This window comes from Anomalospiza imberbis, chromosome 12 (genome assembly GCF_031753505.1).
Source record: "Anomalospiza imberbis isolate Cuckoo-Finch-1a 21T00152 chromosome 12, ASM3175350v1, whole genome shotgun sequence".
Taxonomy (NCBI): domain Eukaryota; kingdom Metazoa; phylum Chordata; class Aves; order Passeriformes; family Viduidae; genus Anomalospiza; species Anomalospiza imberbis.
Window position 1 is genome coordinate 14,127,681 of NC_089692.1, and position 27,363 is coordinate 14,155,043.

The following is a 27,363-nucleotide window of genomic DNA, read 5'->3' on the forward strand; positions in this document are numbered from 1 at the left end:
AACAGAATTTTTTTACATTATGGGAAAAAGAATATGCAAAACAAGATTTTGAGTATAAGATGAACTTACTTAACCCTGTCTTTACATTTGAGCAAAGCTTTCCAGTGAAACCCATGAAGCTTTACAAATTTCATGAGTTTGCAGCTATAGCAGAAAAAGAAGATGCTGCTGCTAACTGACTGATACAACAATACGTATCTGGACAGACTACTTGAACTACAGGGAGAAAAAAAAAATAACCTGTAGCTCAGCTTGCTGCACTGCTACCATTACACAAGCTCTTGCTGGTGTCACTGATCAGAATATCCTAAATGATCCCTTGTGCTTTTAAATACTTTCAAACTTTCCTGGCCTCAGTTCTTAGTATGAGCCCCACACAGCACACTGAAATCCTCAGGCAGCTGAGAGTAACCTGTGGGAGGGCTTGAACTGAAGGGAGGTGGTCTCTAAAAACAAATCTTTACAGAAGAAATGCAATTATATCTATGACTCAAAACTTCACCTGTAGGGCTAGTTAGAGAATAATGCTTCTGGAGTCCATTCTATCAGAGATGTCCCCTAAGTCAATGCACGTTAACTGCGCCATTCTTGAGAGCTGTCTCTGCACTACTTCTCTTTTCACCTGTTAAGAACCACATTGGAAGGAAATTAACATTTTATAGCTTCCAAGTTTTTATAATACTGAGGAAAACTTCAATTTAGCTTTAATTTATATTAGATACCCAAACCGAGTTGTTCTGTGTACAGTTATTTGAATGTTAACATGATCTGAAACATAAAACTCCCTACTCACCTTCTGTTTATTCTGCTCTTCTTTTTGAGGTTATTTTTGTTAATCAGAGAAAAACAGATCACTCAGCTGAGCAGCAACTCTTTAGTTTTCATATTAAATATGTCTGGGATAAGCATACCTCAATTCCTAAAGACTGATGTATTACTGGAGAAGCAGCAGAACAGGGTGTTGTAAATGAAATTCAAATATCCTTCAGCACAATAAAAAGCAGTATTTTCGGCTACAGTCAGGACAGATTATTTCTAAGTTTCAGTAAAAAACCTGAAAGAACAAGGGCCACTTAGGATCTGAACCATGGTTACCAACACTAAATATAACCAATAAAAGGGAATTTCCTGGGTCTGTGTGTGTTTCTAAGACCATGTAGGTTACAGAGTAGCAGAGCTTGATACTGTATGGACATTTCAAGGTTTAGTACAACAAAGATTGAACTGGGCATCTGAACTAAAGCCAAATGGATGAACAGGGGTTTACAGTTATGCAAATAAATCAGTACAGTTCAGTAAGTTATCACACACAAAAGAAGCAGTCAAGGCTTTGGTTTCTTTCAGCTCTTGCCAGTGTGTGTCCTCGTGTTCAGGTAAAGCAGTGGCTGCTCCTTATTACACGTATTTCTAGAGCACGTACAAGCACATTTGGGATCCTAACGCTTATTACTCCCTCAAGCATTCCCTCTCTGGTAAAGAGGTAAGAGAAGCTTAAGTTGCCAGGATGGGGAATTAGGGATTTTTATGCAAATATAATCAATAATATAGCTGAAAGAGCTCATGTACAAAAAACTGCTCGGACAGAGCAGGGAGAGCTATCCAGAGGTCACTGGAACCTGTTTATGTATGAGGCATAAGTGCAAGGAATAGGCTGGCTTTGCTCCAAGAAGAGACAGGCCTAATAATACTCAACATCCAACTTCCAAAAATCTAGAAAAGCAGGAGTTCTTGGACATGAAGTCCTAAGGGGAGGAGAATAAATTAAATTCTGGACTAGGCTGTGCACAGAAATTCCTTAACGAGTTAGTAATCCCATATAATTAGATTTTTCAGGTAAATGCTGAATAAAGTCAAGAATAACATGGGTCAGCTTCTGGCATTTCAAGACACAGCCCTGGGAGCACAGCAGGCGGGTATCAACCTGCAGCCCCAAGAGCTGGTGCGGATGCACACAAATTAGCTACGGATCATAGTCAAGATCCAGCCTGCTCACACGAAAACAGCTCTTGAAATAGCTCCTTCCCCCAGAAACTCTGCAGGCACGAACCACCGGCAAACTTAACGCTGTAGTGACAGTTCTCCAAGCTCTGTCTGAAATGGACGAGCCTTGCTGTATTATTTCAGTTGCAGGGCCACTGGAGACTAGAGAAACTCGAGTTTTGCACCTTTTGCTCTTAGATATTACTTCTCAAAAATACCCCACAAGTTTTCTGAGCCTTCCTGTGCATCCTAATAACCATTCATGCACAGCGGATGATATTAAAACTGAGCTAGCCCTACACATCCAGAAGAAAAACAAAATGGAAGTAAAAATCCACCAACCTAGAAAAAAAAAGGCAGCAATCATTGCTTTGCCCTTATACTAAAATGACACCTTTTTTCAGTTCTGCTGACGTCTTCTACACTGAAGGAAAGTGTTACAGAGATCGTTTAAGAACAGCTTGAATACAGCACAGAATTATTTCCAATACTCAACGGGCTCCTACAAATTCAACAGGCTCTGCAGAAGATGAATAAACTGGAGAATTTGAAACGATATTTACACACTTCCTGAAACAAAAACGCGTACACTGGAAGTGGTAAAGAGTGTTTTAACGACACCTCTGGAGTTTATTACTAGAATTCAGTAACTGGCCAGAGATGAGGAACAGCCATGCATGTATTTAAGGGGAGAAATGTTCAGCAAAAAAATAGGAAGTCACAAACAGGAAAGCGAGCTCATTCTCACCAACAGGCAAGTCCTAAGGGTTACACTGAACGGAGAAGGAACCATACAAAACGACAAAAGCCTTCTATCGAAGTCATTTCACAAGGTTAACACAAGGCCAAACCCGATACCATATACACATCTATTCTAAAGAAATCTAAAGCTGATATAAAGAATAAACAGCAAAGCGTTTGGACACAGAGCATGTGCAGTTTCCCCCTCTGCATCACAAGAAGAATTGGGTTTTGTGCTTCCCCCCACAAGCAGCACAGACCCATGGAAGGGAGGGAATAACACCGTCCTTTGCCATGAGATTTCGGGCTCCATCCCTGAGCGAGCGCCCGGTTGCGGAGGCCCGGGAGGTTCCCGGGGAGGTGCCCCGCGAGTCGGGCAGCCAGGCCAAGTCCCAGCAAGTGACACAGCTGGTCGGCGGCTCGGTGGCAGCCCAGGTGCTCCCGATCGGAGCCCGAAGCCCCGTGGGGACCCCGGGCCCGAAGTGGGGTGGCGGGGACGGGACGGGGGGGGAGGGGGGGAAGGGCGGACACAGAAAACGGCGGGGCCGCCGCTCTCCGGGAGCGGCGCGGGGGGTGCGGGGGGGCTGCCGGCCGGTCACCGCGGCGAGAGCGGGCGCCCCCCAGCCGTGCCCGCCCCGGTGCTGCTGCATGGCGCTGCTCAGCCTGCCTTGCAGAGGGAGCTCGAGTCCCGCTCTGCGCCTCGCAGCGCCTCTCACTCCGCCGCACACGCCAGCGCAGCGAGGCGGCGGCCGGCGGGAGCGGGACACGCAGCCGTCCCCGCGGGCAGCGCCCGGCCGGACACCGCGGCAGAACACGGGCGGCGGGCGGAGGGCGCCGGGCGAGCCCCGCGGAGGTGCGAGAAAGGAGGGGGAGCGGTGGCGGGGCGGGAGGGGAGCGGGCCCGGCGGGGCGGGGGAGGGGGGGGGGAAGGAAGGGACGTGCGGGACGGGAAGGGAAGGGAGGGGGCGGTAATGGGGCGGTTAATCAGCGCCGGTGGCGCGGTGGAGGAGACAAAGGAAAGAAAATGGAGTCGGGGCCGGCGGGTGGCGGCGGCCGGGGAGGGAAGGAGGGCGGGCGGCCCGGGCGGTGCCGCAGCCCAGCGCCGCGCTGTGGGGAATGGCGGCGGTGGCGGCGGCGGCGGCGGCGCGGGGACGGTAGAGGGAGACAAAGCCCCCCTTGCTGCCCCGGCGGCGGCCGCTGCGGGGCCCCAGCCGCGCCGGAGCCCCATCGTGACACCTAGAGGCCGGAGAACGCGACTGCAAACCCCCCGCCGCCGCCGCTTACCTGCGCCCCGCGCCCCGCCGAGCTCCCTCCGGCCGCCGGGCCCCGCCGCCGCCCCGCGCCGCCCGCGGGCCCCGCGGAGGAGCCGCCGCGCCCCGCACGCCCCGCCGCGGCCGCCGCCGCTTTAAGCGCCCCGGCACCAGCCCCGCGGTTTAATCGCTCCACAGTCGCTTTCGGACACAAAATGGCGGCGGGCGGGGCACAGTGCGCACGCGCCACCCAGCGCGGCTCTGCCGCGGCCGCCGGCCCGAGCGGGGGGGAAGGGGAGGCGGGGGGGGCCGGCGCGCGCGGGGAAGCGGCCGCGCGGGGCAGGCTGGGAGCGGCGGGCGGGGCGGGGCGGGGCGAGAGCGGGGCGGGGGGAGCGAGGGCGCGGGTCGCGCGCCAACTTCAAACGCGCGGGGCCCGCGGCGTCACCCGGCGCGCGCCTGTGCGTGCGTGCGTGCGTCAGCGCGTCACGTGCCGCCGAGGGGCGGGTGCTGGGGGGGGCCGCAGGCAGCGCCCCTCCCTCCCCTCAGGGCGGCGTGAGGGCAGCGCTGGGACGCCCCTCTGTTCGTGCTGCCCCGGGATCCCGACATCGGCGGGCAGTCCCAGCTCTGCACACCGCTGCTCAGCTGGGACTTCCCCCTTCATCTCAGCCAAAACTGCCCGCTTCACCTCATCCAAAACTGCTCCCTGTGCCTTGTCAAAAACTGACCCCTTCACCTCTGCAAAACTTCCAAAGCAGGGGGCTGTGCCTCAGCTCCGTGGGAAGGAGCTTCTCAGGAGAATAAAGCCACAGAGAAAGTCCATCCTTTGTGCTGAGGAGGGATTTGGCCTGGTTGAAAGACAACAGACTTCCTCTAAGCTGGAAGAGGAGTCAGTACAATCATGAATTAATCAGCAGGAAGGTCACAGGACAGCTTTGTAAATACCAACAATTGTTTGGAATTAGGGTCTAGAAGGGAAACCATGCGAGGAGTCGCTGAGGGCACTTGGCTTGTTGAGCCTGGAAAAGCGGATACTGAGGGCAGAGCTCACTGTGGGCTGCAGCTTCCTCAGGAGGGGCCGCACCAGTGGCTGCTCCCTGTGACCAGGGACAGAACCCGAGGGAACTGCATGGAACGGTGCCGGGGGAGTGAGGCTGGGTATTAGGAAGAGGTTCTTCACCCAGAGGGTGGCCGGGTACTGGAACAGGCTCCCCAGGGATGTGGTCACTGCGCCAGGCCTGACAGAGTTCAAGAAGTATTTGGACAACATCAGGCATGTAGTGTGATTCTTGGGGATGTCCTGTGCAGGACCAAGATTTGGACTTGATGGTCCTTGTGGATCCCTTCCAGCTCAGGAGATCCTAGGATTCCACAATTCTGTGATTTAAGATGGTGTTTGCCTGGTGTTTTTAAGGACCTTGGGCTTGCCAAGCCCACAATTAAGTAGGACAAACCATCTCCAGTCAGCTTCAGCACAGCAGGAATGGGAGATGTGCTGCCAGGTGCTTAGTAGGGAGCTTCTGGGAAAGTCAGCAAGGTTGATTTCCATTAGAAGTTAGACACCATGGTGTTTTCTGTCCACAACTTATCCCCAAAAGGTGAAAAGAGCGACAGCACCCTTGGTGAGATGCATGAATTTATGTGAGAATACACAGGGGCTTGCCTGTCTTTCATTTTCTGCAGTTCCCTGAGTTGCTAAATCTTCTGGGTTTAACATATTTTCTCATCTCCAGCAGTGTTGTAGCAGCCCCAGAGCTGATTGACAGGCAAGCTGAGGAGAGGAGAATTCTATGAGCTCATGCTGCATCCTCTTGGTATTTTCTTACCATAAATCCATGTGAAATGGAGCAAGAGTAATGGGTTAAAATATTAATAGTTCAAAAATCAGACGCATTGGAAGGAAGCTGCATTTTTTTGTTCCTCTTACTCCATCAGTCACTGGAGGACAATAAGGCCAGGAAATCAGAGAGAATTCTAAATGTAAAGAAACCCCAACACAAACCTGTGGTGGGAGTTTAAGGCTGTTAGAGTTGAAATCCGTGTAAAAAAACCTTTCCTCCAATTTGTGCCTCTTGAGATATCACTGCAGGTTGTGGTGAAAGCTGTTCAACAGCCCAGGCTTTACCACAACCTGCTTAACAAGTGACAAACCCATCCAAAAAACATTAGCATACATTAGCATGTGTAAACTGTGCCCTTAAATCCTGGTATGAATAATGGTGATGACTTGCTGAGCTGTGGAGAGAAGGGTCCCTCTGCCAGGGGAGTTGGGCTGAGAGTGAGATCAGGCCCTGACCCGGCTTTACGGGTTTCTCCTGCCTAAGCCTAAGCTCTCTCAAGTCCTTGCAAAGCAGCAGAGCACCGTGGGCTGTGTTCTGAGTACCAGTACTCCTCTGGGGGTTGTTGACAACCTAGAACAAGTTTCCTTCTCAGGATGATGACAGCAAGATAAGTCCATTAGCCTCTTTCAGTGGGGCATTGGCAGCTCACCGAGGGGCCAGAGGGGATGAGCTGTGTGGGTGCGGCCTTGGCTGAAGGAGAAATAAATTATCTACAAAGCGATGGTAAAAATTGGCCATTAATTATGAGAGGTGATGGTGTAGCCCACAACCATGAGCTCCTGGGTCTTGATTGCATGAGAAATTTGAATCATCAAAACAATATCCTGGATTTGAAGGAACCTCACAAGAATCTTTGAGTCCAATGTTGGACAATCAAAAGCTTTGCTAAAATAAAAAAAAAAATCCCCACATCCATGCCCTTCTGTTTAGCCACTGGATGAGTTGGTGTAGAAGGAAATTAAGTTAGCACAGCACGAAGAATCTGCTCAGAACATTTCTGTAGTGTGAGTTTTTAAAAAAATCACATACATTCTAAGCTGTCAAGCCATCAATTCTCACGCTGCAATTTTGGGAGAATGGCATATCTTTCGTCTGTAGCCATGAATCCTGCTTTAAGCTCAAAGTTTAGATCAGGCACGAATCAAAATGGAGAGGAGCAGTGGCTGTGTGTAATAGTCTCTTACTCTGCTTCAAATACTCACCCAGGGCAGGGTGTAAATGGTTGCTAATGATCCCTCTGCCTTTTGTTTGAGCCATTCCATGGCAAACGGTGGCATCTTTCTAGTAGGAATGTCGCTGCTTAGGAAGCAGAAGTTTTTTTTCCTGGCAAGCACCTATTCGTGGACATCTCCTGCCAGGAGCGTCCCGGGCCATCCACCAGCGACTGCTGGGGGTCTGCCCTACTGATCCCGGGTTTCCTCACTTGGAGGCGCTTTTGAGCTGATTTGCAAGGAATTCAAATCCCCAGCTTCAGTCCTAGCTGTGACTGCTCCTGAGCATCAGTCTCTGAGCCTGTCCAAATTAGACACCCAGAGGCAGATGGTCCTTCTAGAAAAGTTGCCTGAGACTTTTCCCAGAGACGCCTTGCCCATGAGCAGACTGGAAAGAACTGAAGCCAAGGAGCTCCTGGGGACCTTGCTGAGGCCCTGAGTGGGCTCACCCTCCTCATTCCAGCTCTGCGCTTCCATCACCTTCACAATCCCTCAGGAGTCACTGCTCTAAGTCAGCTCTAAGGAAGGCAGTAGTCGAGCTTGAGAGCATTAAATTAAATTTTGAAGGCTGTGTAGAGCACCATTTGGTCTCTCTGTGAAACAAGGCCCCAGCTGTTGCCCCAGGAGTGGTCCTTGGAGAACAAGCCCATACAGATGTGCCCGACAGCCCTGCAAGGAGCACACATCAGTGCTCAGGAGGAGGCTGTTTCTTTACCGTGGTTCAGCTCAGGCTGCTTAGCTGTTCCAATCATCTCTAAGTGCCCCGGTGAGTGCCTTGGAAACACGATTTCCCACAAGCCTGGGAAAAGGTGGGAGGTCCAAATAAATTGCTCAGGCTGGAGAGTCATAAACTGCAACCTCCAAAAATGACTTTGCATCAAGATTTAAGTGATTTCTAACACAAGGGCTGATAGGAGCTTGGGGTGCCTCAAAGTGGCAGTGTCTCCTTGGGGTCATTCTGGCTGGTGGCTGCTCTTGGTGTGAAACCCAGGCAGCTGCACCAGCCCGGATGCTGTGCAAGAGGAGGGAACATTGTGCTAATGATCTTCAGGGGCTCCTCAGGACACTTTCCCAAGACTGGCAGGTAAAAAGCAATACCATAGAGTGCTCCAGAATCCGTATGCACCCTTCCAATTAAAAGGAAAAAAAAAAAGCAAAACCAGCAGCAAGGGAGGAAAAGGAACATCTTCCCCAAACCAGAGCACATGGATAATGTAGCTGTGACACAGACACCCTCCCACGGGCTGCAGCTCCTACAAGAAAAGCAAGTAGCTGCTGAGCACAAGCACGTCCGTACAGGAGGGGGATGTTTTAAGTGCTGACACAGATTTGGCTGACAAACGCGGTGCTGGCACACTGTCTCCTTTGAAATAACAAATGCTGCCGCAAAACGTGTTCTGCACTGCTGTGTCTGTCCCTGTGCGCTGTGAAAGTGGCTCCCAGGGAGTTCACCCATGAAGCTGAGAGGTCTGAAAATCAAGACCTTTTGTTTGAAGTTTGGTCCTGTGGAAATGGCAGTCCTGCCGTTCCAGGTGACCTGGTGGTGTCCATAGGGCAGAGGTCTTTGGCAATGCCAGCACAGACCCATTAACAGTAAGGGGCTGGGCAACAGATTCTTAAATTAATCTGTTTGAGGTTTTTTTCCCCTCATATTCTTACAGCCACATAAATAATGGGATTATTCCTTGCAATTCCAGGAGCAGAGTAATTTTGTCCTGTCCTGCGGCTCCCTGCCTACCCCGACAGAAGTCTGCTTTCCTGCTCTGATCTCTACAGTCAAGGTGTAGCTTATCTTGGAAAGTGGAATTGTGCTGCAGGGAAGGTTTTGGCAGGGCAAGGAGAACACCCAGGTAGGTGAGTGAATTAAATTAATGGCTTTGGCCACTGGGGCACTGGGCTGGTTTTTCTTCAGCAGTTATTGAAAAGGGAAAAGAAACTAAACCAAACGTTTGAGAAGGCTGGGCCACTTTTCACCTCTCAGGTGCTCTTGTCTGCAGTTGCATGTGCCAGCTGGGACCTACATCCCTCATCTCTTGCTGCTCAAGCTGACAGTGTGATGCAGTGCTCTGGGAAAAGCACTGTGCTTCCCTTCTGGAGCTCATCCACCCCCCAAAGCAGGTGGAAGAAGGCTAAGGGATGAGTGATGCAGCAGTGTCCCCTGGTTAGCCCTCCCTGCAATCCCATCTGCAGATAAAACTGCATCCAGAAGTGGTCATGCTGAGGGGGTGTCCCAGATGGGACCACATGCACCACAACATGCTACATTCTACCTGAGCCAGCCCCAAAAAGCTCTGCTACAGTGAGGAAGAATGAAGTGAAGGCTGTAACCTCTTGGGATGTACTTAGAAACCCTGGAAAGCCCTGATGGATGGGCCTTGCTTGGCCTGGGGACTATAAATCCCCAGTTCTGCTGGTGATGACAGTGCCTGTGCTCTGGCACAGGTGGCTGGCAGGACTGGGGGGATGTCCCTGCCTCTGCTGCCTTTAGGGGCATCTTTGCTGCTCTGAACTACTCCCCTCCCAGGACCATACGGGCCACTAAGATGATTAAGGGATTGGAGCAGCTGCCATGAGAGCTGGAAAAATGAAGGCTTGGGAGGGGGGTTCTCGTCCATGCCTGGCAGGGGGTAAAGAATCACGGAATAGTAAGGTTGGAAGGAACCACCATAGCTCGTCTGATCCAATCTCTCTGCTCAAGTAGGGTCATCCTAGAGGGCATTGGACAGGATTGTGTCCAGATGGTATTTTAATACCAGTGAGGGGGACTCCACACCCTCTCTGGGCAACCTGTTCCTTTGTGTAGTCACCCACACAGTGAAGTTGTTCTTCCTCATTTTTATGTGGAACTTCCTGTGCATTAGTTTCTGCCCATTGCCGCTTGTCCTGTTGCTGGGCTCCCCTCTCAGTCATAACTTCTCAAGGCTGAACAGCTCCAGCTCCCTCAGTCTTCCCTTGTAAGAGAGATGTTCCAATTCCTTTATCATCTTTGTATCCCTCTGTTGGATCTGCTCCAAGAATTCCATGTTTCTCTTGTACTGAGGAGCCCAGAACTGGACACAGAATTCCAGATATGGCCTCACTAGGGGTGGAGGGGCAGGATCTTGCCCTGCTGCCAATGATCTTCCTAATGCATCACAGGATACCAGTGACCTTCTTGGTTCCCAGGGCACACTGCAAGCTAAGGGACAGCTTCTTGTCCACCGAGACTCCCTGGTCCTCTGCACAGCTGCTTCCCAGCAGGTTGACCCCCATCAGGTACTGGTGCATGGAATTATTCTTCCCCAGGTGAACCGTCAGGGTGGATGTTCAGGGATTTAAACCACCAGAAGGTGATGGGCAGGGTTTGAGAAGAGAAGGGCAAACAATACAAGTTTAAAAAAATCACCAGTGAAACCGCAGAGACACATCACAGAGAGAGGGGGAGCAGTTCTGGAGGCCCCCAGCCCCACAATGACACCATGCAGGGTATAGGAGCAAATGCCCCAGCAGCCCTACTTCATGCTGCAGGCAGAAATATCCAGGATCCCCCCGTTCTGCTCAGCCCAGTCAGGAGGTGGCACAAGACCCAATGCTCTGCCATGCACTTTGTAGCCTGATGCCACCTCCTCCTTGGTGGGGCAAAAGGTTCTGTGTCACCAGCCACATGCTGCCAAGGCCACTGAACTCGGGAAATTTAATAAAAGCAGTGAGAACCAATCGTGAGTGTCAAGGAGGTGGCCCCCACCATGCTGCTGCACCATGTTGTCACAGCCACCAAGAGGGCAATGTTCTGGGAGAACCAGAGGAAACAGTGCTTCCTTCCCAGCAAGCTTCCAAAAATCCAGCAGCTTGTGGGTGCTGAGGAGCTGCACAGGAGGGGCACAAAAACCTCCAAAAAACCTCCAGCCTCAGGGAATGTGGTGAGGGACGAGGAGCAGCAAGAGGGGACGCAGAGGGCAGCCTCCCTCCCAGCCCAGTGGTGTGTCCCTCACACAGTGAGGTGGGGACAGCGGATATCCTGGGACAAGGCACAGCCAGTTAGGCAGAGCAGCTCATAGGGTGCTTTAGCATTCCCTGTCACACCCATCCGGTGTGGGAACATTTGGGAACATGGCCTGGCCACCACAGCTGCTGCAATCTGCTTCCAGTGCTGGACATGGGTCCTTACTGGTCCAAACTGGAAGTCAGGGCCTAGATAACGAACAGCAGCTGGAGATGAGGAACGTGTGGATTTACACACACACACACACATAGAGGGCTGTTTTCATTCCCAGGGCAGCCCTGATTTCAGTGGCCCCCATCATGTGTGGCCACCTCCTACTACCTTGGGTGATGCATCCCATGCCCAGCAGCCAAATTTTGGCAACATTTGGCTGAGTTGCAGGGCCAGAAATCACAATTATTTCCCATGACATCCCCTGTTGCCCTCCAGGCAATTATGCTGACACCCAACTTGCCCTGCCCCAGGGCACTGGGGCCAAAGAAACACCCTTACAGTGACACCAATGCTCTTTAAAGGTTTTTATTTCTGCTTTAAAATCAAAATTAGTCATTCTCTGTAATTACATTATATATAGATTTATAGAGACAATATAGAAAAGAATTTTTTGCTTTTGTTTTTCTGCAAAAATCTGTAAATAAAAAATAAAATAAAACAAAACGAACAAACAAAAAAGGTGGCAGCTTCTGTCCATCCGTCTGTCCATCCCTCTATCCCTGCCCCTGCCCTCCACAGCACTTTCCAACAGGCCAGGAAAGGCTCTGGGCTGAGGCCACATCTCACTACGCTCCCTAAAGCCACAAGCCAGGGAGGGACAGGAGCACGTGGAGCTGGAAAGAAGAAACGCCAGCAGAATATATTAATATCTTATATTTCATTTTATTTAAGTCCTGGGGACTCCAGGTGGCAGAGGGCAGCAGTCCCCACGGCCCTGACAGCTCCTGGAAAGAAACGGCGAGGTTTCCAAAGTGCAGGTCCTTCTGGGACAGGGTGCATGCCCTCGAGCAAGAGGAAGGCAAGAGGAGGCAGAGAAATCCTGTACCTCTCCCCACCACCCCAGTCCTGGCAGCTGTAGCGGACGAGGGGGGCAGGAAGGGTGGACTCCCTGGGTACTTTAAATAGCGATCAGAGGGTGGGATGTGCAGCGAGCCCCCTGCCCAGTGGTGTGGAGGTGGCACCCGTGGGGCCGGTGGCCGGGGACAGGGAAGCGGTGCTCCGTAAGGCAGTGTGCGGCCGTGGCGAGCTGCCGGCAGGCGGGGTAATACTGTGGTGTGCTGCCGGGAGCGGAGCTGCCGGGTCCCCAGTCCGTGCAAGCCCGGGTGGCCCAGCAGTGCCTTTGCCCTCAGGGATGGCAGGTGGGTGTGCGTGGGTCTCAGAAAGCTGTACTGGCCATGCTGGCTGGTGCAAAGATCCGCGGGAGGCTATCCAGGGTCTCCTCCAGTCGCCGGTGAGCTGATTTACCGTCTTCCCCTGCAAGTACATGCCACGGTCAGTGATACAAACTGCAGAAGTTCTGTCCCCTGCCAATCCTGGCCACCTACCCTGGCCTTTCCAGGGAAACATGCCTAATACCTGGTAGAGCTGAGCCTGCGTGCTATGGCCACAGCATGGAAACCTCTCTTGTTCTCTACAGCACACCCCTGGGCAGGTCCCAGCTGGGTTCTGGATCAAAAAGTCCCCAGAGCTCCTGATTCAGAGGTTGCAAATCCCATTCTCAGCTGCTCATGCGGGACAGGGTTAACCCATGTTTCTGCAAGCTGCAGGAGTGTTGGCTTGTGGAGAGCCTCACTTGGGGCCAAGGTACCAGTGCTCAGGGCTGTGCCAGCTCCGGTGGCTACAACAGCTGTGCACATCTGCATGCAGTGGCATGGGGGTTGCAAGGGCTCCCCCAGAACCCCCAGGCACACACAGAGATGCACACATCCATGCTACAGGCTCACTCGGAGCTCTGCCTGTGAATCTGCCTGCAGCGGCCATCCCCAGCAAGAGATGGTGACATGGACAATCTGCTGGGACATAGGACAAAAGGCATCTACATGTGTCAGGGTGCCAGTGGGATGTGCACTATCAACAACCAAAACACACAGACTCCAAAACGTGACACAGCTGACAGGCTCTAAGACAGAGACATTCGTGAGCAAAGCAGCCGGAGCAGGGACAAGGGGTACGAGGACAGCTCACGTGTCCCAACCTGTGCAGCAGCTGCCACGATCTGGAGGCCTAGAAACACACTCAGATGGTTCTCTCAGGGCCATCTAGCAAATAATAAATAACAACCAAGCTTAGTGCTGTGGCTACAGGATGCCTGGCCCTCGCTGCCAGCTTGCTCTTGCCTGGCAGAGCTCAGGGCGGGATGAACCAGAGTGCGTGGGCTAACCATGGAGCCCCATCTCCCGTGGGCACTGCTGGCACCAGGAGATGCCACTTGGGATGCTGTCGGTGGGGAGCAAGCAGAGAAGCAGCCAGACACTCACCGCACAGCATCAGGCTCTGCTTGGCTGCCTCCCGCACAGGCTCTTTGTCGGTTTGGCACAGGTAAACCAGCTGCTCGATGCTCTCCTTGGCCTGCAGGAGAAAGAACAAGGAAATGAGTTTTGGCTGTCAGGGTTGGAGCAGGAACACAGCCACATGGGGAAGGTAGCACAGGGTGCTGCAGCCCCATGGTGCAGAAAAGCCCCTCATCCTCTTTTTTTTCCTCCTCATTGTGTTTCCTCTTCCCCTGGAACATGCAGCCCCGCCGACTCCTCCCCACATCCCTCACCTTCAAGCAGCCCAGTGCCGCACACCCTGCCACACGTGTCTGCACCTCCTCATCCTCCAGCTGCTCCAGGAAACACACGAGGGCCTGGGGGAGATGGGGGAATCAGTGCCACCATCTGTAGCAGAGCAGGGGCAGCACCCCGGGGCTGTGGCACCAGCCCACGTCATCCCTGGCTTGCCCAGCACGTACCCGTTGGCGGAAGCGGGGGTTTTCTGCCAGGCTGCGGAGCTGGGCTGACACGGCGCTCACCACCTTGCTGTTGCCCTCCACAAGGAGCAGGCTCAGTGCCTTCAGTCCCTCCTTCTTCAGGCGGCCCTCGGGCATGCGCTTCAGGGCACGCAGCACCACGTCCTGGTCGTCCGAGTTGAGGTTCTGTGCCAGCAGTGCTGCGGGAAGCCATCCAAGGTGTGGGGAGTCGCACAGCACTGCCCCCACACCCCTGCCACCCCTTCCTGGGCACCTTGGATCCATGCTGGGCAGAGTGGGCCCCACACAAGGTGCCAATGCATGGAATTGCTGCCCAAGACACTTGGGGACCTACAGCAAGGATATGGAAAGGCAGCATGGGCCTGGGCTGCACTCTGGATCAGACTGACTTGCCCAACCCAAGGATGGCTGAGCCTCATGGTGATGCCCCAGAGTGGTCATGGCACTGCTGCAGGGTGATCAATCACTATGGTGATACTCTGGCACCCCATCCCAGGACTTAAGGAGGGTGGGAGGACACCCACCTTCCTCTGCCAGCTCCATCATGTAGGTGTCAAGCACCAGGGCACCAAGCGACTCAAAGTGGCTCCAGTACTGGAAGATGGTGACCTGCTCGCTCTGGGCGCTGCCGGGCCGCCGGGGCAGCCGCCGATTCAGCACCTCCTCCACCAGTTTCACACACACTGTGGGAAAGAATCAGGATCACAGTGTGCAGCAGCCATGGTCACCCCTCTGTAGAGCTCCTGGCACGCATATCCTCCCACTCATGGTCACTTGAGTGAGGCTGGCAACTCCCTAAACACCCCTGGGCACCCACTCACCAGTATCAGCCAAACCAGAGTGCTGCTCGCTGATGGGAGCTGCATACTGGGCACTGAGCACCTGCAGGAACCGCTCCACGGGGCAGGTGTAGACGTTGGGCACTTCCACACAGAGATCCCAAAGGGGCAGCACGCCCTCCTTCCGTGTCGAGAACTGCACCACTGTGGGGACAGGCACTGTCAGACCTCCCTGAGGCCATGGCAGCAGGCAGGTGACTCCTGCCCTCTGTCTGGCATGGTCCATCACTGCCAAGCCATGCCCACGAGGGGACACAGGCTTCACACAGCCTCCAGGATGGCACAGAGGGTCCCCTTAGCTGTGTTTCTTTACCATCAGCGGCCGAGCTGGCTGCTCCTGCGCGCTCCTCCGTCAGCTGGCACACGATCTCCAGCACCTGGGACTCCCGCAGCAGCCTGTCCAGGGCATACATCTCCTGGCACCGCAGGGGACCGAAGGTGCCCAGCTTCTGCAAGGCACAGCCAAACCAGGGACTTCAGGGACAGAGCTCACTGCCCACATCACAGCCTCCAGGCTGCAGCAAGGCCCCCTTCAAAGGGCTACATACAGCCCACCCCAGGGTGTCCCCTGCTGCCATATCCCACCCTGGTCCTCACCAGCAGCAGCCGGTTGCAGTTGTTGAGGTGAAGCACCAGAGCCTTATCCAGGAACTCATTGCCGGTGCTCATGGGGTCAGTGCTGGCCTCAGAACCACTGCACGTTCCGGTGTCATCAGCCCCCATCTCGCCAGCGCTGGGGGCTCTGGTGCTGCGCAGGGCTCTGCCAGCCCTCCTGCAAGCCAGGGAGAGATCAAGGCAGTGGATCAGCACAGGACACCTGGATCTGGCCCTTCCCCACCCACAGGGCAGAGGCACAAGGACTGCCTCCAGCCCACCCCTCATGGAGAGCTATAGGGTGACCTTATGCCACCAGAAGGACCAGATACTGCTGGTTCTTGTCCTAGACCTTCCCTAAGCTGTGATGAACAGGTCTAAATATGCTTGGGCACCCTTGAACATCCCCCATTTCAACTGCCCCAAAGCCATCTCCTGCCCAGTGCCCCATGCCGTGACCCACACTGTGCACCTCTCATCTTGGAGAGGCTCCTCCTCAGAGCCCTCTGAGTCCTCCATGTCGGAGGTGTTGAGGAAGCTGAAGCTCTCCAGCGCGTGCTCCACTGTCAGGCTGATGCTGGAGGCCCGGCTGAGGAAGACGCCTTGCTTCTGCTGTGGAGGAAGGCATGGTGGAGTTGGATCCTGGCTCACCAGCCAAGACAGCCCTGCCACCCGCACTACCAGGCTATGCCATCATGGATGGCCCCATCCCCATCACCATGGGCAGTGCCAGCAGGGTTGGCCCCATCCCCATCACCCCTGGGCACTGCCAGCAGGGATGGTATTGTCTCCATTGCCTCTGAGCACTGCCACCATGGCTGGCCCTGTCCCCATCATCCCCAGGCACTGCCAGCCAGGACGACCCTGTTACTCTCACCCCATGACACCCCTGGGAGTCCCTCACCAGCAGCATCTCCTCCAGACGTTTGAGCTCCCGTTCAAGGGGCTGCAGCTCTGGGAACTGTCCCCGATAGTCATCCAGAGCTGAGCCCAGGAGGCCAATTGCCTCCTCCAGACCTGAATCCACCATCTTCCCCCGTGGCACCTCAGGGATGCTGGTGGGCAGTGATGGGGTTGGGATGGGCCTCTCTTCTGCAGAGGCTTGTGCCAGTGCTGTGGGGATCCCAGTGCCATAGTCACTCTGTGCTGACGCCTGGCTCTGCACTGGCTCTGCACTGCCAGCCTCCTCCTCGCAGGAGGTGGCCCATGCCACGGAGGCGCGAGGCTTGGCCTCAGTGGCCCTGTCCTGCCCTGCCACAGCAGCTGCCACTGCAGCACCAGGCAGAGGGTGTGCATCTTGCTTGCCCATCCCTGAGTCCTCCATGCTGGGTGCAGGTTCCCAAGAGCTCTCCACAGTCTTGACCTCCATCGTGGCATCCACACTGGCCTCGCTGATGTGGCTCAGAGTCCGGGAGTAGGGCACATGTCCATTGGCCACTGTCTCCTTCTTATGGCTGCTTGGCTCCTCTGGCTGGCCCTCAGCAGAGGGGACACTGCTGCCACTGGCCCCAAGCATGGCGTCAGCCTCCTCTGGTTGCTGGGAGAAGGAGATCTCGATGGCAGGGGCAGAGGCCTGCACCTCAGGCTGCACGATGGGCTTGTGTGTGGCATGGCGGGCACTGCTGGACAGCTGGGGGCTGGAGGAGTCGTCCGAGGACTCAGAGGAGATGGACCAGGCTGTGCCATTCTCCAGCTCCTCTTGGCGCCGCAGCATGTTCTGGAGAGGGGGAGAATGGTGTCAGCTGAGACCCTGCTCCTGCTGCCCCCATCTCCCCAGCTGCCCCCATCTCCTCCAGCTGTCTGTGTGTCAAGCAGGGGCAGGATCGATCTGAGCTGGAGGGCACTGAGGCTGCCATGGCTCTGCTGACACAGCAGGATGGCAAGCAAACACCTGGCAGGCTCCAGCTCTGGATCCCACCCAATGCCAGCAGGCAATCCAGCTCCCCATGAACAGCCCCACATGTCCTGGAGCCTTGGGGTGCCAGCAGTCCCTCAGCACAGTGGGATGCAACACATGGAGCCAAGGACACCAACCACCATGGCTGCAAGGACAGCAACAGCTCCAGCACCAGCTGGTGGGGACAGCACTGGCCACCACACCAATTTTGTGGTTCACCATCACTGAACCGATGCCACACCAATTCCACGTTAGTTACACCAGCACCATGACAGCATCACACCAGTGCCACACCAGCACCATTTCACCAGCACCATCACCAGTACCACACCAATGCCACCAGCATGGGGACACAGAGAAGCTGTCTACTCACTAGTGCCCAGCTCTTGCACAGGGGTGAACCCAGGCTCATCTAGCTTGGGGACTAGCTCTGCAGGACCAGCCAGACCCAGCCTGGCAGAATCAGACCTTTGGGTATCAGCAAGGGATGGTGAGTAGGAAACAAGGACCAGCTACAGCTACAGTGGGATGGCCACAGCGCTGGGCTAAGCTACTGGCCTGCTCCAGCCCCGCACTTACGCGGCCCTGCTGCGGCCATCTCCCGAGCTCGGCCGAGGAGACATCGCCGCAGGAGCAGCTCTGAGACAGCTTCTCGAAGAGCGTCTCCCGAAAGATGTCCAGCAAGGACCAACCACGCTTGTCAGCCGCCCGCTCCGGGCTCTTGGGCAGAGAGAAGAGGAGCTGTGAACGTGGGAGGGAGGAGCAGGTGCCGGTACTGGGGAGTCCTGGTGGGATGGCTGTAGAGGAAGGAGCTGACTACCCATCCCTGAGCTGTGCCACCCTCTCAGACGTTGCCTAGGCACATCCCTGTGTAGACCCCTCCACTGACCATGTCTCCTGAGCAGCCCTGCCTGGTGCACACTTACATAGAATGCCTGCTCCCTCAGGGACGGCGTGTCAGGTGGACTCTGGTTGTAGGTGGAGAACCTCTTGTTCACCGTGGAAGCCTTGTTGACAGTGCTGGCTGCCGAGGGCTGGTCGTCCTTGTCGAAGGGGCTGGGGAGGACAGCAGGGAGGTGAGGGAGGTCTCAAGACACCAGGACCCCCTCCAGACCAGTTCTGGTTTTCTATAATTACAGCTCGGTTTTTATGGGAGACAGCCTGGGGTGGATCATCTCTTGCTGGGCATCCCCTGCACTGTCATCTGCCACCAGCAGTGCCTGCTGAGGTACTCACTTCCAGGTCACCTCCAGGCTGAGTTTGAGGGTGCCCAGGTCGTTGATATCCACAGCCACTACCTGGGGCAGAGCTGCAAAGAGGTCCTTGGTCTCACAGGACACATTGCCCACCACAACGTGGTTGGCCAGGCTCTTTAGCTCCGTCACCTGGAGAAGGAGGAGAGGAAGGAGAGGAGAAAATGAAACCATGGGCCAGTGAGGGTGATGTTTAGGTGAGGTGCTGGAAGAAAGCCCTGGGAAGTGGTGGAATCACCATTCCTGAAAATGTTCAAAAAACCTGTGGATGTGGTACCTGGGGACACAGTTTAATGGTGGGATTGGCAGTTCTGGGTTAACAGTTAGACTTGATGATCACAGAGGTCTTTTCTGACCTAAATGACTCTATGATGCAGGGAGATAGCTAGTCCACCCCATCCCTGTCCTTTTTATACACTATACCTTGATGGAGAGGAACTCAGTGACGAGGGGCAAGAAAACCATTTCCTCGCTGTCCCACACCTGCTTGCTGTTCACCTCGATGCGCCCTCGCAGCTTCCACCGCTGCCGTCCATACTTCATGAAGATCTGGGGATGCAGAGGTATGGGTGTGGGAGAGACACCACCCCAAAGGTGATGGGTGCTCTCTGTATGTCCCTAGGCATGGCCATGGACTCATGCCACCCACCACCACCCTGCAACATGCCCTCCACGCCAGCACCCACCTACAGCCCTCAGACACCCCAAGGACAACAGGGCAGAGGAAGAGCAGAACCCAACCCATATGGTCCCACCAACCTCATACTGGTCACCAGCACAAAGCCGGGCAAAGCCTGCCAATCCTGCAAGAGAAGGCAGAGGGGCGTCAGCAGGCAGCAGGCAGGCAGGCAGGCAGCTGGACAGGGGTGGAGCAGGACATGGTACCTTTCATCCGGATGTGGAACTCGCCCAGCTGGCTCTCCAGCTCATTCTCCAACAGACACATGTTCTGGGAACAGACAGATGGATGGACAGGACCCATGAACAGCCACCCATGGAGTCAGCACCCTGCCAGCCCAGCCAGCCAGCTGCCTCACCTCTGTGTACTCCTTGTAGCCCTTGCTGGCCTCAGCCTGGCTCTCGCGTGCCTCCCGGCTGCCTGGCGAGCCTGTGCTGTAAGCCTTGACCATGTTGTGGGCTCCATCACGGAGCCGTCGCTGGATGCAGTAAGCCTCATACAGCTCATCTATCTGCAAGGACAGGCCCAAGCTGCGGTGAGGTTCAGGGCTGGGGACAGCACGGCCACCCCAGCACTGCCCCAACTCTCACCTTGCTGGCATGAAACTCCAGGCGACGCAGGAAGCGCTCGATTGACTTCACTTGCTGGAAAAGCAGAGGAGATGGTGTGAGTGGCAGCGCAGCCCCTCCGTGGAGGAGCCACAGGTCAGGACGTGGCCTCTGTGTCCTCTGCGCTGAGGCTGGGGCAGGTCCTGCCTGGGAGCTGCGGGCTGGCAGCCAGTGGGAAGCACCCACGTGCTGCAGCCTCCTCCAGACTCCTGTGTGCCAGAAGGTCCTCCAGGAGCCAAGCTAGGCTCCAGGGTGCTTTTTATCCCAGCCTGTGAGCTAACCCATGCCCTGCGTTCACTAACAACAGCTTCTGTTTGCCTGAAAGGGGTTACAAGATCATCTCTGCTTCATCCCTTGCCCACCTGGGCTATCCCGCCTATGGAGCCTCAGACCCTCTCCTTCCCAGGGGACAAGGCAGCAGGGCAGTGCTAGCGGAGAGGGGCTGGCAGTAGCACGGCACAGGGAAGGGGAATACAAGGGGGATGAGACACTGATCCTGCTTACCTTATCCAGATCGTAGAGAAAGCCCTGGAGGAAAGATGAGAGGGATAAAACGTAGCACAAAGCCAGCTCTGCCCACCCAAAGAAGACCCAGCATATGGCACCCACCACCCACAGCACAGCAGTGGGACAACTCCCAGCCAGGGCTGGAGAATGCGTGACAGAGGATGGGATGGGAGCCCCAAGACCAGAGCCTGGGCTGGCCCCTACAACCCCACAGAAACAGGCTCTGCCCCAGGCATAGATGGACCACAGGTTGTCCCAGCTATGCCCACAACCCCAGCTGTTTACCCAAAGCACCACTCTCCATAAGGCTCTTCCCAAGCGGCACTCACCAGGCGTGAATTCCTCTTGGACTCACGGATCTGTGTGCTGAGCTTCTCCAGTTCCAGCTGGTGCACCTCCAGGTAGGCTCTGGGGGCAACCACACCATGGTGTCAGGTTGGGATGCTGTGTCCAGGGCTCCTTCTCCCCACAGCCCACACCAACCCAGCACACGTGGCAACACATCCCCACTCCCTGTTCCAACACGCAGGTGTGGGAACCCATACATGCCTCTACATGGGATATGGGGGGATATGGTGGGATGTGGGACCCCACACAATCTGGGACATCAAGGCAACATGCCCAAGAGACCTGGCATGTCCCTGCCTGCTGGGAGCAGAGAGCTGCCAATCCCAAGCCATGTCACAAGCTGTCCCTATGCCCCTCAGGAGCTCTCTGCCTCCACCCACCCAGCACTTACGTCAGGCCCTTCTTGAGAGCTTCGTACACTTCGTCCAGGCGGTTGGGCTGAGGCACCTTGGGTGGTGGGGACTTGTGGGACATTGAGAACATCCTACTGACCCTGGAGCCAGTCTTGCGGGAGACAGTAGGGGTGAAAGGTGAGAGATTCCTGGGGAGAGAGTCTGGGATCAGCACACAGCACCAGGGTCCTTCTGGGTGCCCCAGCCAGCCAGGCACCCCTCTCTAGAAAAGGGCGATCTCTGCAATGGAGGCCAGGTCCACTGGGCCAGGTCCACCAGGTCCCTGTGCCAGCTGAGGGGGAGACAAGGCAAAAGAAGATGGCACCAGTTGGAGTCAAACTGAATTCCTGGAGGGTCCATGGGGACATCTCCAGCCCTGGAGGTTGCCCTCTAAAGGAGGCATGCTCAGCTCCATCCCAGCACCCAGGTTGCCAGGGGCATAGAGGTGTTCCCTCTGGGAGGGTGAAATATGCCACCCTGTGCTTCCAGGCAAGGATCCCAATCCAGCACGGGAGCATCCTGGGGACCAGCAGCCCTGTCACCTCATCACCCAGCACAGCAACATGGGGCAGGGACATGCTCACTGATGCTGTGCCTCTCCAGGTGTCACCAAACCTGCTGGATGGAGCTGCCTCCCCCAGACGACCCGCGGGATGCCGAGCCAGCCCTGGGACCTGAACACCACCCTTCCTGCCTTGTGCAATGCAGTCACTCCCCAGCCCAGCAACGCCTCGCTCAGACCGGCTCTTCCCTTCCTCCTTCCAAAGCATCGTCGCGCCACCAGTGCCCAGGAGACACCATGGGCTCCTCATTTCCCAGCCTCAGGCTGTACCTCCCATCCTGTGCTGCTCTTCACAGAAGTGACCAAAAGACTTCCCCGAATCATTGGTGGGGAAATGAATGTCTTGGCCTCCTCCCAAGAGATGGGTAAGCACCTAATTTCCACCATTCCTTCTCCTTCCCATCCTCCAAGGTCCCTGGAGGCATCTCCCACAAGCATCTCCCCGGCAACCACTTGGTTGCAGGCATCTAAAAGTCCTCCCTCTTTGTCTCTAAGGGGCCCCCTCTGGTACCCATAAATCACCAGAGGTGTGCTGGTGACCTGGAAAGTGTCACTTGGCCCAGAGGCTGGACAGGACTTGGGGACAGAGCTGAGCAGGGTGGGAGGTAAGAGCACAGGGAGGCTCTGCCTGCTACCCAAGAACTACCTGCAAGACAGTAGCCAGAAGCTAGGGCTGGTGCAGAGAGGTTTGGTGGGGAAGTGCAGCATGTGGGGATGCTCAGCAGAGAGGAGGAGGAAAGGTATGAAGGGACCATAACATCACCAGTGGATGGAGAGGATGGAGCAGGGAACAGCTGCTCCTCACACTGCAACTGGTGGGCAGCCGGTAAAACCTTTCAAATGATAGGTTTGAGGTGACCCTGAGGAAACCCTGATTCACACCAGCACTCAACCCCCAAACTGGCTGCCACGGGATGTCAAGGCCATCAAGACACTTCAAAGCCACCCCAGCTCTTTAAACCCATTAAACATTATGAGATGGTCACAGGGAAGGTCTTAAGAGCTGGTTGAAAAATGAGGCAAACTATACCTGCCCCCTCTCTCGTGCTCTTGTGGCAGCAGCCAAAGGGCTGCAGGGTCCTCACCCCACGTGGGGCACGGCATGGCAGAAGGTTGGGATGATGGGCTCTGTCTCCTACATGGCCTCAGTGTTCCTTGCAGCCCCCTGTGCAACAGCCCCTGGCTACCAAAAAGATCCCTGAGGGAGATGCTGGGACAGCTGGATGGAAAAGAGCCTCAGGATGCACAGCAGGTCCCACCACAAAGCCCAAGCCTGTCCCCATTCCCTGTGGCAGGCAGCATGAGAAGCCATCTCCTACCTGAAGGGCCGGTCGGCCGATGAGTTCACTCCGGCGAAGGACTGGCTCCTATTGATCTTGGTGACGAGGACTCGGCGCTGCGGGCGCACAGACAGTGACATCGTTGAGTGTGACCTGGAGGGCCGCCCTGGGGACAGTGACACATCAGGGTCACCAGCAGCAGGGTTGAGGACACACATGCAGGCAGGACTGCCACCAGGACTGAGAATAGCACCCACGGACCATGGGTTGGGAGGCTTCCCACTCTCTCGGTCCAAGAACACTCCTGGTGGCACCGGGACACAGATCCCATGCTGCCCCCAGAGATACTGCCCTTGGTGAAGTGGGGCTCTGGACACTGTGGGCTCTCAGTGGGCACACCCAGACACACATGTCCCAGGTTGGCCCTATGGGAGTTACAGAAAGGGGCTGATGCCCGGTGCCTACCATGGCCTTTCCCAGATACATCCACAGCAAACTCTACATGGTGCCCAAGCCCAGACACCTCCTCCTGAACCCCACCTTCTCCTATGTCCGTTGTCACCCGTGCCACCCTGCTGCAGGGGCAGGAAAGGCACAGGGCTGGACCTGGCTGTCCAGCCCTCTGCTGTCTCCTCACTTGCTTCCGCTCACTCCAGCAACCAGGAGGGAAACCCAAGGACAACAAAGTACTTTGGAAAGTTCCCAGCTTTGCCAGGAGCTCTGCGTGGGGGAAGAAAAGGCCAAGCTATTCCCTGCCAGACCCTGGAAAGTCCGTGCAAGCCACACGTGTCCAGCCCCATGGCTGCTGCACCCTGTCCTCTGCTCCTGACAGTGACAGTGTCAGGAACCTCGAAACCACTGCCATAAGCTGCCTGTCCCCACCACAGCTGGTGCAGTTGATGCCAGCCAGGGATAGAGCAGTTTTCTGAGTCTCAGGGCCTGCACTTGGCTGCCACTCTGCATCACAGGAACCATCCCTGTAGCCCTGGCCAGGGCCGGGGCCTGGGGAGGGCAGCCCAAAGGACAAGGCAAGAGCAGGGGAGAACAGGGTTCCTGGCCCTGCCACCCCTAGCAGTGCCAGCTGTGCACACGAAGGAGCCCAGCCCAGAGGGCAGCCACGGAGGAGCAGGATGCAGGATGCTCCACTTCATTCTGGCCACCACTGATTGCAGGTCAATCCCTCTGTCCCAGCCAGCCCCGAGCAGAGCTGTGGCAGCTGCTGGGGATCTGCCCACATGGTGCCCAGCAGTCACACACCCCACCAGGGACAGCCAGGCAGGACCCTAGGGATGCACAGCTTCCCTGGCTGACAGACTGAGCCAGACCACCTCCCTCCATCCTAAGGAGTTCACTTTGCCTTTCCTCCTGTCTCCAGCATGGCCGACAGTGAACAGCACAGGGACACGGGCACTGCTGGGCCTTCTGCCGCCATCCCCTCTCCTTCCCCACGCCTAGGATGCCAGCTCAGCCTGGTCCCACATGTGTCACACCCACTCAGCCACTGGTGGGCATCCCCCTGGCACTGTGCCCCTCAGCACCCCACACGCCAGGCTGGGGCCAGGGATTTGCAGCACCCAGGATGTGCCAGAGCCATTTGCAGTCAAAGCTAACCACCACCACCACTCACCTCTATCCCAGTGGAGCCAGGAGGCAGCAGGTCCATCTGGTTCCCCCTTGGGACTCGTGTCCCAGCCCACACCACAGAGCCACTCGGCGGGTCCCACGGACACAGCGTTATCTGGCTGCCAGTCCCTCCATTTTCCAGGACAACACTGTCCCAATTAAGCTCATTACGAAGAGCTGTAATCCCTGGCAGCCCGGCTGACCTGCAGGCCTGGGCAGATTACCCTCTGCAGGGCTCTTTAATCTGCTCCCCACTGAGCGAGAAGGGCCTGTGGCACCCGTGCTACAGTGGCTCAGCCACAGGGAGAGCACCCACCACCCACAGGACAAGGCTCTCGTGTGGGGCAGGTCACAGTTCAGGGTGAGGACGGTCCTGCCAACCCATCCTTCTCCAGTTGCCATTTTGGAGCATAGAGGGACTTCTAAGGAGGGTTTCCCAGGCAGAAGCCCACACTGGGGAAGGATGCTGAGGCTGTCAGAGGTGAGAAAGATGCTGAGAGCATCAAGGGGAGGAGGATGTTGGAGGGGGAGAAGGATGCTGGGTGTGCTGGAGGGGACTGATGCCCCAGCACAACTTCCCAGCAGTCAGAACAATCTGCAGCCACCTGCCCAGACACCTCAGAGGCCCCAGCAGACACATGCCATGCTGGGTCCTGCTCCAAAGCACTGGAGGCTCCCTCACTGGCACAGGGAGCCTGTCCTGCTGACAGGACCACATCCCTGCGCTCCAGCCCTGGACGTGGCTCTCCCCCAAACATCCACCACGATGCACCATGGCACCCTGCATCCTCAGACCTGGCACCCTGCAACCAAGATCCTGTGCCAGGACCCCAAGCCCCCTTGGAGGAGGGGGACACTATACCCCTTCTCTGCAGGAGTGATGCTCCAGGAGCCCCAAAGATGCTCCAGCCCAGCACCAGCAGCCAGCCGAGTGCTGAAGGGCAGCACTGCCTGCATGAGCAGGATGTGGGGTCTCTGTTCCTGGCACTCTTGGGCTTGGCTCACAGAGGAGGAAAAATCCCCAGCATAGTGCATTCCTGACATTACCGAGATAAGAGGTACCTGGTACCAGCAGCACAGCCAGCCCCCGCAGGGAGCAGAGCCTGGGCCATGCTTGGAAGTGACCACTGAACACCATATCTCACCCAGGCTGGTGAGCCCCGTGCCAGGCTTACCATGAGGCTGGCACCAGCAGAGCACCAGCACACTCATGTCCCTGCCATGGGCTAAAGCCCCAAGCACATTCTTTCTCTCTCCTGAGCAGAAAAGGTCCTGCCCCAAAGGTTCAGCCCCAAGCAAGCCCCACCGCCCCCTGCCCTTAGTTAGAACTCAGTGCTAACAAACCTGCCTCCCGACCAAGCTTTTCACCTTTTGCGTGCCACAAACTGCCTCCAGATCTCCCAGCGCAGGAAATGCAATCCTGGGAGTGTGTCCCTCTGTCCGTCCTTGGCCAGCACTGCCCGCGGGCAGCGGCCAAAAGGGCAGCGAGCAGCTGAACAGGCAGCACAGCACGGGGTGCTGGAGCCCACCCCGGGGCTCTCCAGCCCGGCTGCCGGCTCCTCTCTCGACGCCCGGTGCTCTGGAGATGATTGGGATCCCAAGAATGCTGGTCTGAGCAGCGGAGGGGGCAGTCCGACCGGCTGGGTTGGTCCCAGCTGGTTTCTGTTTCCGACACTCAGACACCAGCCTCAGGTCGCTCCGGCGGGTTTATCAACACTGCCCGGGTCGGAGACGCCCCAAACTGGCTCCCCCTGAGTCCCCAGCCCTGCAGCCCTGGGAATTGGGGGTGCTCTGACCAGCACTTCCAGGGATGTCACTCACTGAAGGCCACCAATGCCCAGGGCGGCCAACCTAGCAGACTCCAGCACCCCTCACCTCGGGGAAGGCACCCAGGACCAGGGAGCAGCACCTAGGGCACCCAAGGGGGGTGGGCTGTGGTCCCTGCACTGATGGCACTGCGGCGATCCCCGGGGCACAGCAGGGCACAGTGTCCCTCAGTGGGGGAGGCCACGATGGCCCCAGGACCATCCATCCTGCCCGTGGTGTCTGGGACAAGTGGGGGGTCCTGCCATGCCCCAGCCCAGCACCTCTGGGTGAAACTTGGGCGCACGGCGGGGATGACCTCGGGAGCCTGTGAACTCAGCCCGCTGCCTCGGCTCCCCCGGGAGCAGCCGCTGCATCCGTGTTTGCACAGCTGTGGCCCCGCTGCCCCAACCCAGGCACGTACCCGGCCCCCGCCGGCCCCTTCCGGCCCCTTCCGGCCCCGGGACGGCCCTTGGCCGGCTCCCAGCGTGGGCTGAAGCAGTTCTTCCCTCCCATCACTCCTCTTCCCCCTCAGCACAGAGGATGGGAGCATCCGGGGACCGAAGCCATGCCGCCTTGCTCACAAGGAGCCTGAGAGCCGCCTCTTCCCTGACCTCTCCACGCTCTGCCTCTCCTCCAGGAAGGCAGGACACCCCCGGCTCCTCCTCGTGCTGGGCAAGGAGAGGGATTGGGGGCTTTTGGGAGTCAGATGAGTCAGTGAATGGCATCCCGGCTCCCGTGACTCACCCGGAGAGAAAGTCTCAGCCATAAAGTCACAGCCCCACAGCCCCCACCAGAAGAGGGAATGGTGATTTGGTTGTTTGGGTGCTGGCTGCTCTCGGCAGTTTGGGTTGGATAGGTGCTGGGTGCTCTCAGCCCCATGGCAGTAGGGATATGGCGCTGATATCCGCCCCTGCAGCCAGGGGAGGCTGCTGGCTCCTTGGGCCAAATGGGAGGGCGACAGGAAAGGGAAGGAGCTGCGAATGGGAAGAATTGGAGGAAGTGCTTATTT

At 56.4% G+C, this 27,363-nt stretch overlaps 2 protein-coding genes and 1 long non-coding RNA gene across 18 annotated transcripts in view; 1 reads left to right on the forward strand and 2 right to left on the reverse strand.

Annotated features, from left to right (window-relative positions):
- The window catches only part of CTCF (CCCTC-binding factor), a 35,277-nt gene extending 31,127 nt beyond the window's left edge, over positions 1-4,150 (reverse strand). For 8 of the 12 annotated variants that reach the window (XM_068202966.1, XM_068202967.1, XM_068202961.1 and 5 more), the window contains exons 1-2: positions 4,005-4,150; positions 503-622 (exon numbers count right to left, since the gene is read on the reverse strand). The gene's annotated coding sequence lies outside the window, so the exon portion shown is untranslated. The remainder of the gene's footprint in view (positions 1-502; positions 623-4,004) is intronic. The other 4 variants (XM_068202963.1, XM_068202960.1, XM_068202968.1 and 1 more) reach the window with 3 other exon arrangements.
- Positions 4,151-4,286: 136 nt separating this feature from the next.
- LOC137481312 (uncharacterized) lies at positions 4,287-11,658 on the forward strand. The gene is made up of 2 exons (XR_011003428.1): positions 4,287-8,873; positions 9,017-11,658. It is a non-coding gene; the product is annotated as an uncharacterized lncRNA (long non-coding RNA).
- The window catches only part of RIPOR1 (RHO family interacting cell polarization regulator 1), a 31,483-nt gene continuing 15,624 nt past the window's right edge, over positions 11,505-27,363 (reverse strand). For 3 of the 5 annotated variants that reach the window (XM_068202947.1, XM_068202944.1, XM_068202946.1), the window contains 21 exons: positions 22,965-23,091; positions 21,083-21,232; positions 20,673-20,751; positions 20,341-20,364; positions 19,819-19,872; positions 19,587-19,739; positions 19,435-19,498; positions 19,309-19,352; positions 18,973-19,098; positions 18,533-18,681; positions 18,223-18,352; positions 16,304-17,116; positions 15,872-16,011; positions 15,403-15,577; positions 15,119-15,254; positions 14,788-14,949; positions 14,491-14,649; positions 13,949-14,145; positions 13,760-13,843; positions 13,473-13,563; positions 11,505-12,468 (listed from right to left, as the gene is read on the reverse strand). In XM_068202947.1, the coding sequence (XP_068059048.1) occupies positions 12,371-12,468; positions 13,473-13,563; positions 13,760-13,843; positions 13,949-14,145; positions 14,491-14,649; positions 14,788-14,949; positions 15,119-15,254; positions 15,403-15,577; positions 15,872-16,011; positions 16,304-17,116; positions 18,223-18,352; positions 18,533-18,681; positions 18,973-19,098; positions 19,309-19,352; positions 19,435-19,498; positions 19,587-19,739; positions 19,819-19,872; positions 20,341-20,364; positions 20,673-20,751; positions 21,083-21,232; positions 22,965-23,065 (3,129 nt within the window). In that variant the 5' untranslated portion in view covers positions 23,066-23,091 and the 3' untranslated portion in view covers positions 11,505-12,370. Of the gene's footprint in view, positions 12,469-13,189; positions 13,254-13,472; positions 13,564-13,759; positions 13,844-13,948; positions 14,146-14,490; positions 14,650-14,787; positions 14,950-15,118; positions 15,255-15,402; positions 15,578-15,871; positions 16,012-16,303; positions 17,117-18,222; positions 18,353-18,532; positions 18,682-18,972; positions 19,099-19,308; positions 19,353-19,434; positions 19,499-19,586; positions 19,740-19,818; positions 19,873-20,340; positions 20,365-20,672; positions 20,752-21,082; positions 21,233-22,964; positions 23,092-25,892; positions 26,012-27,363 lie in introns of those variants that run through there. The other 2 variants (XM_068202945.1, XM_068202948.1) reach the window with 2 other exon arrangements.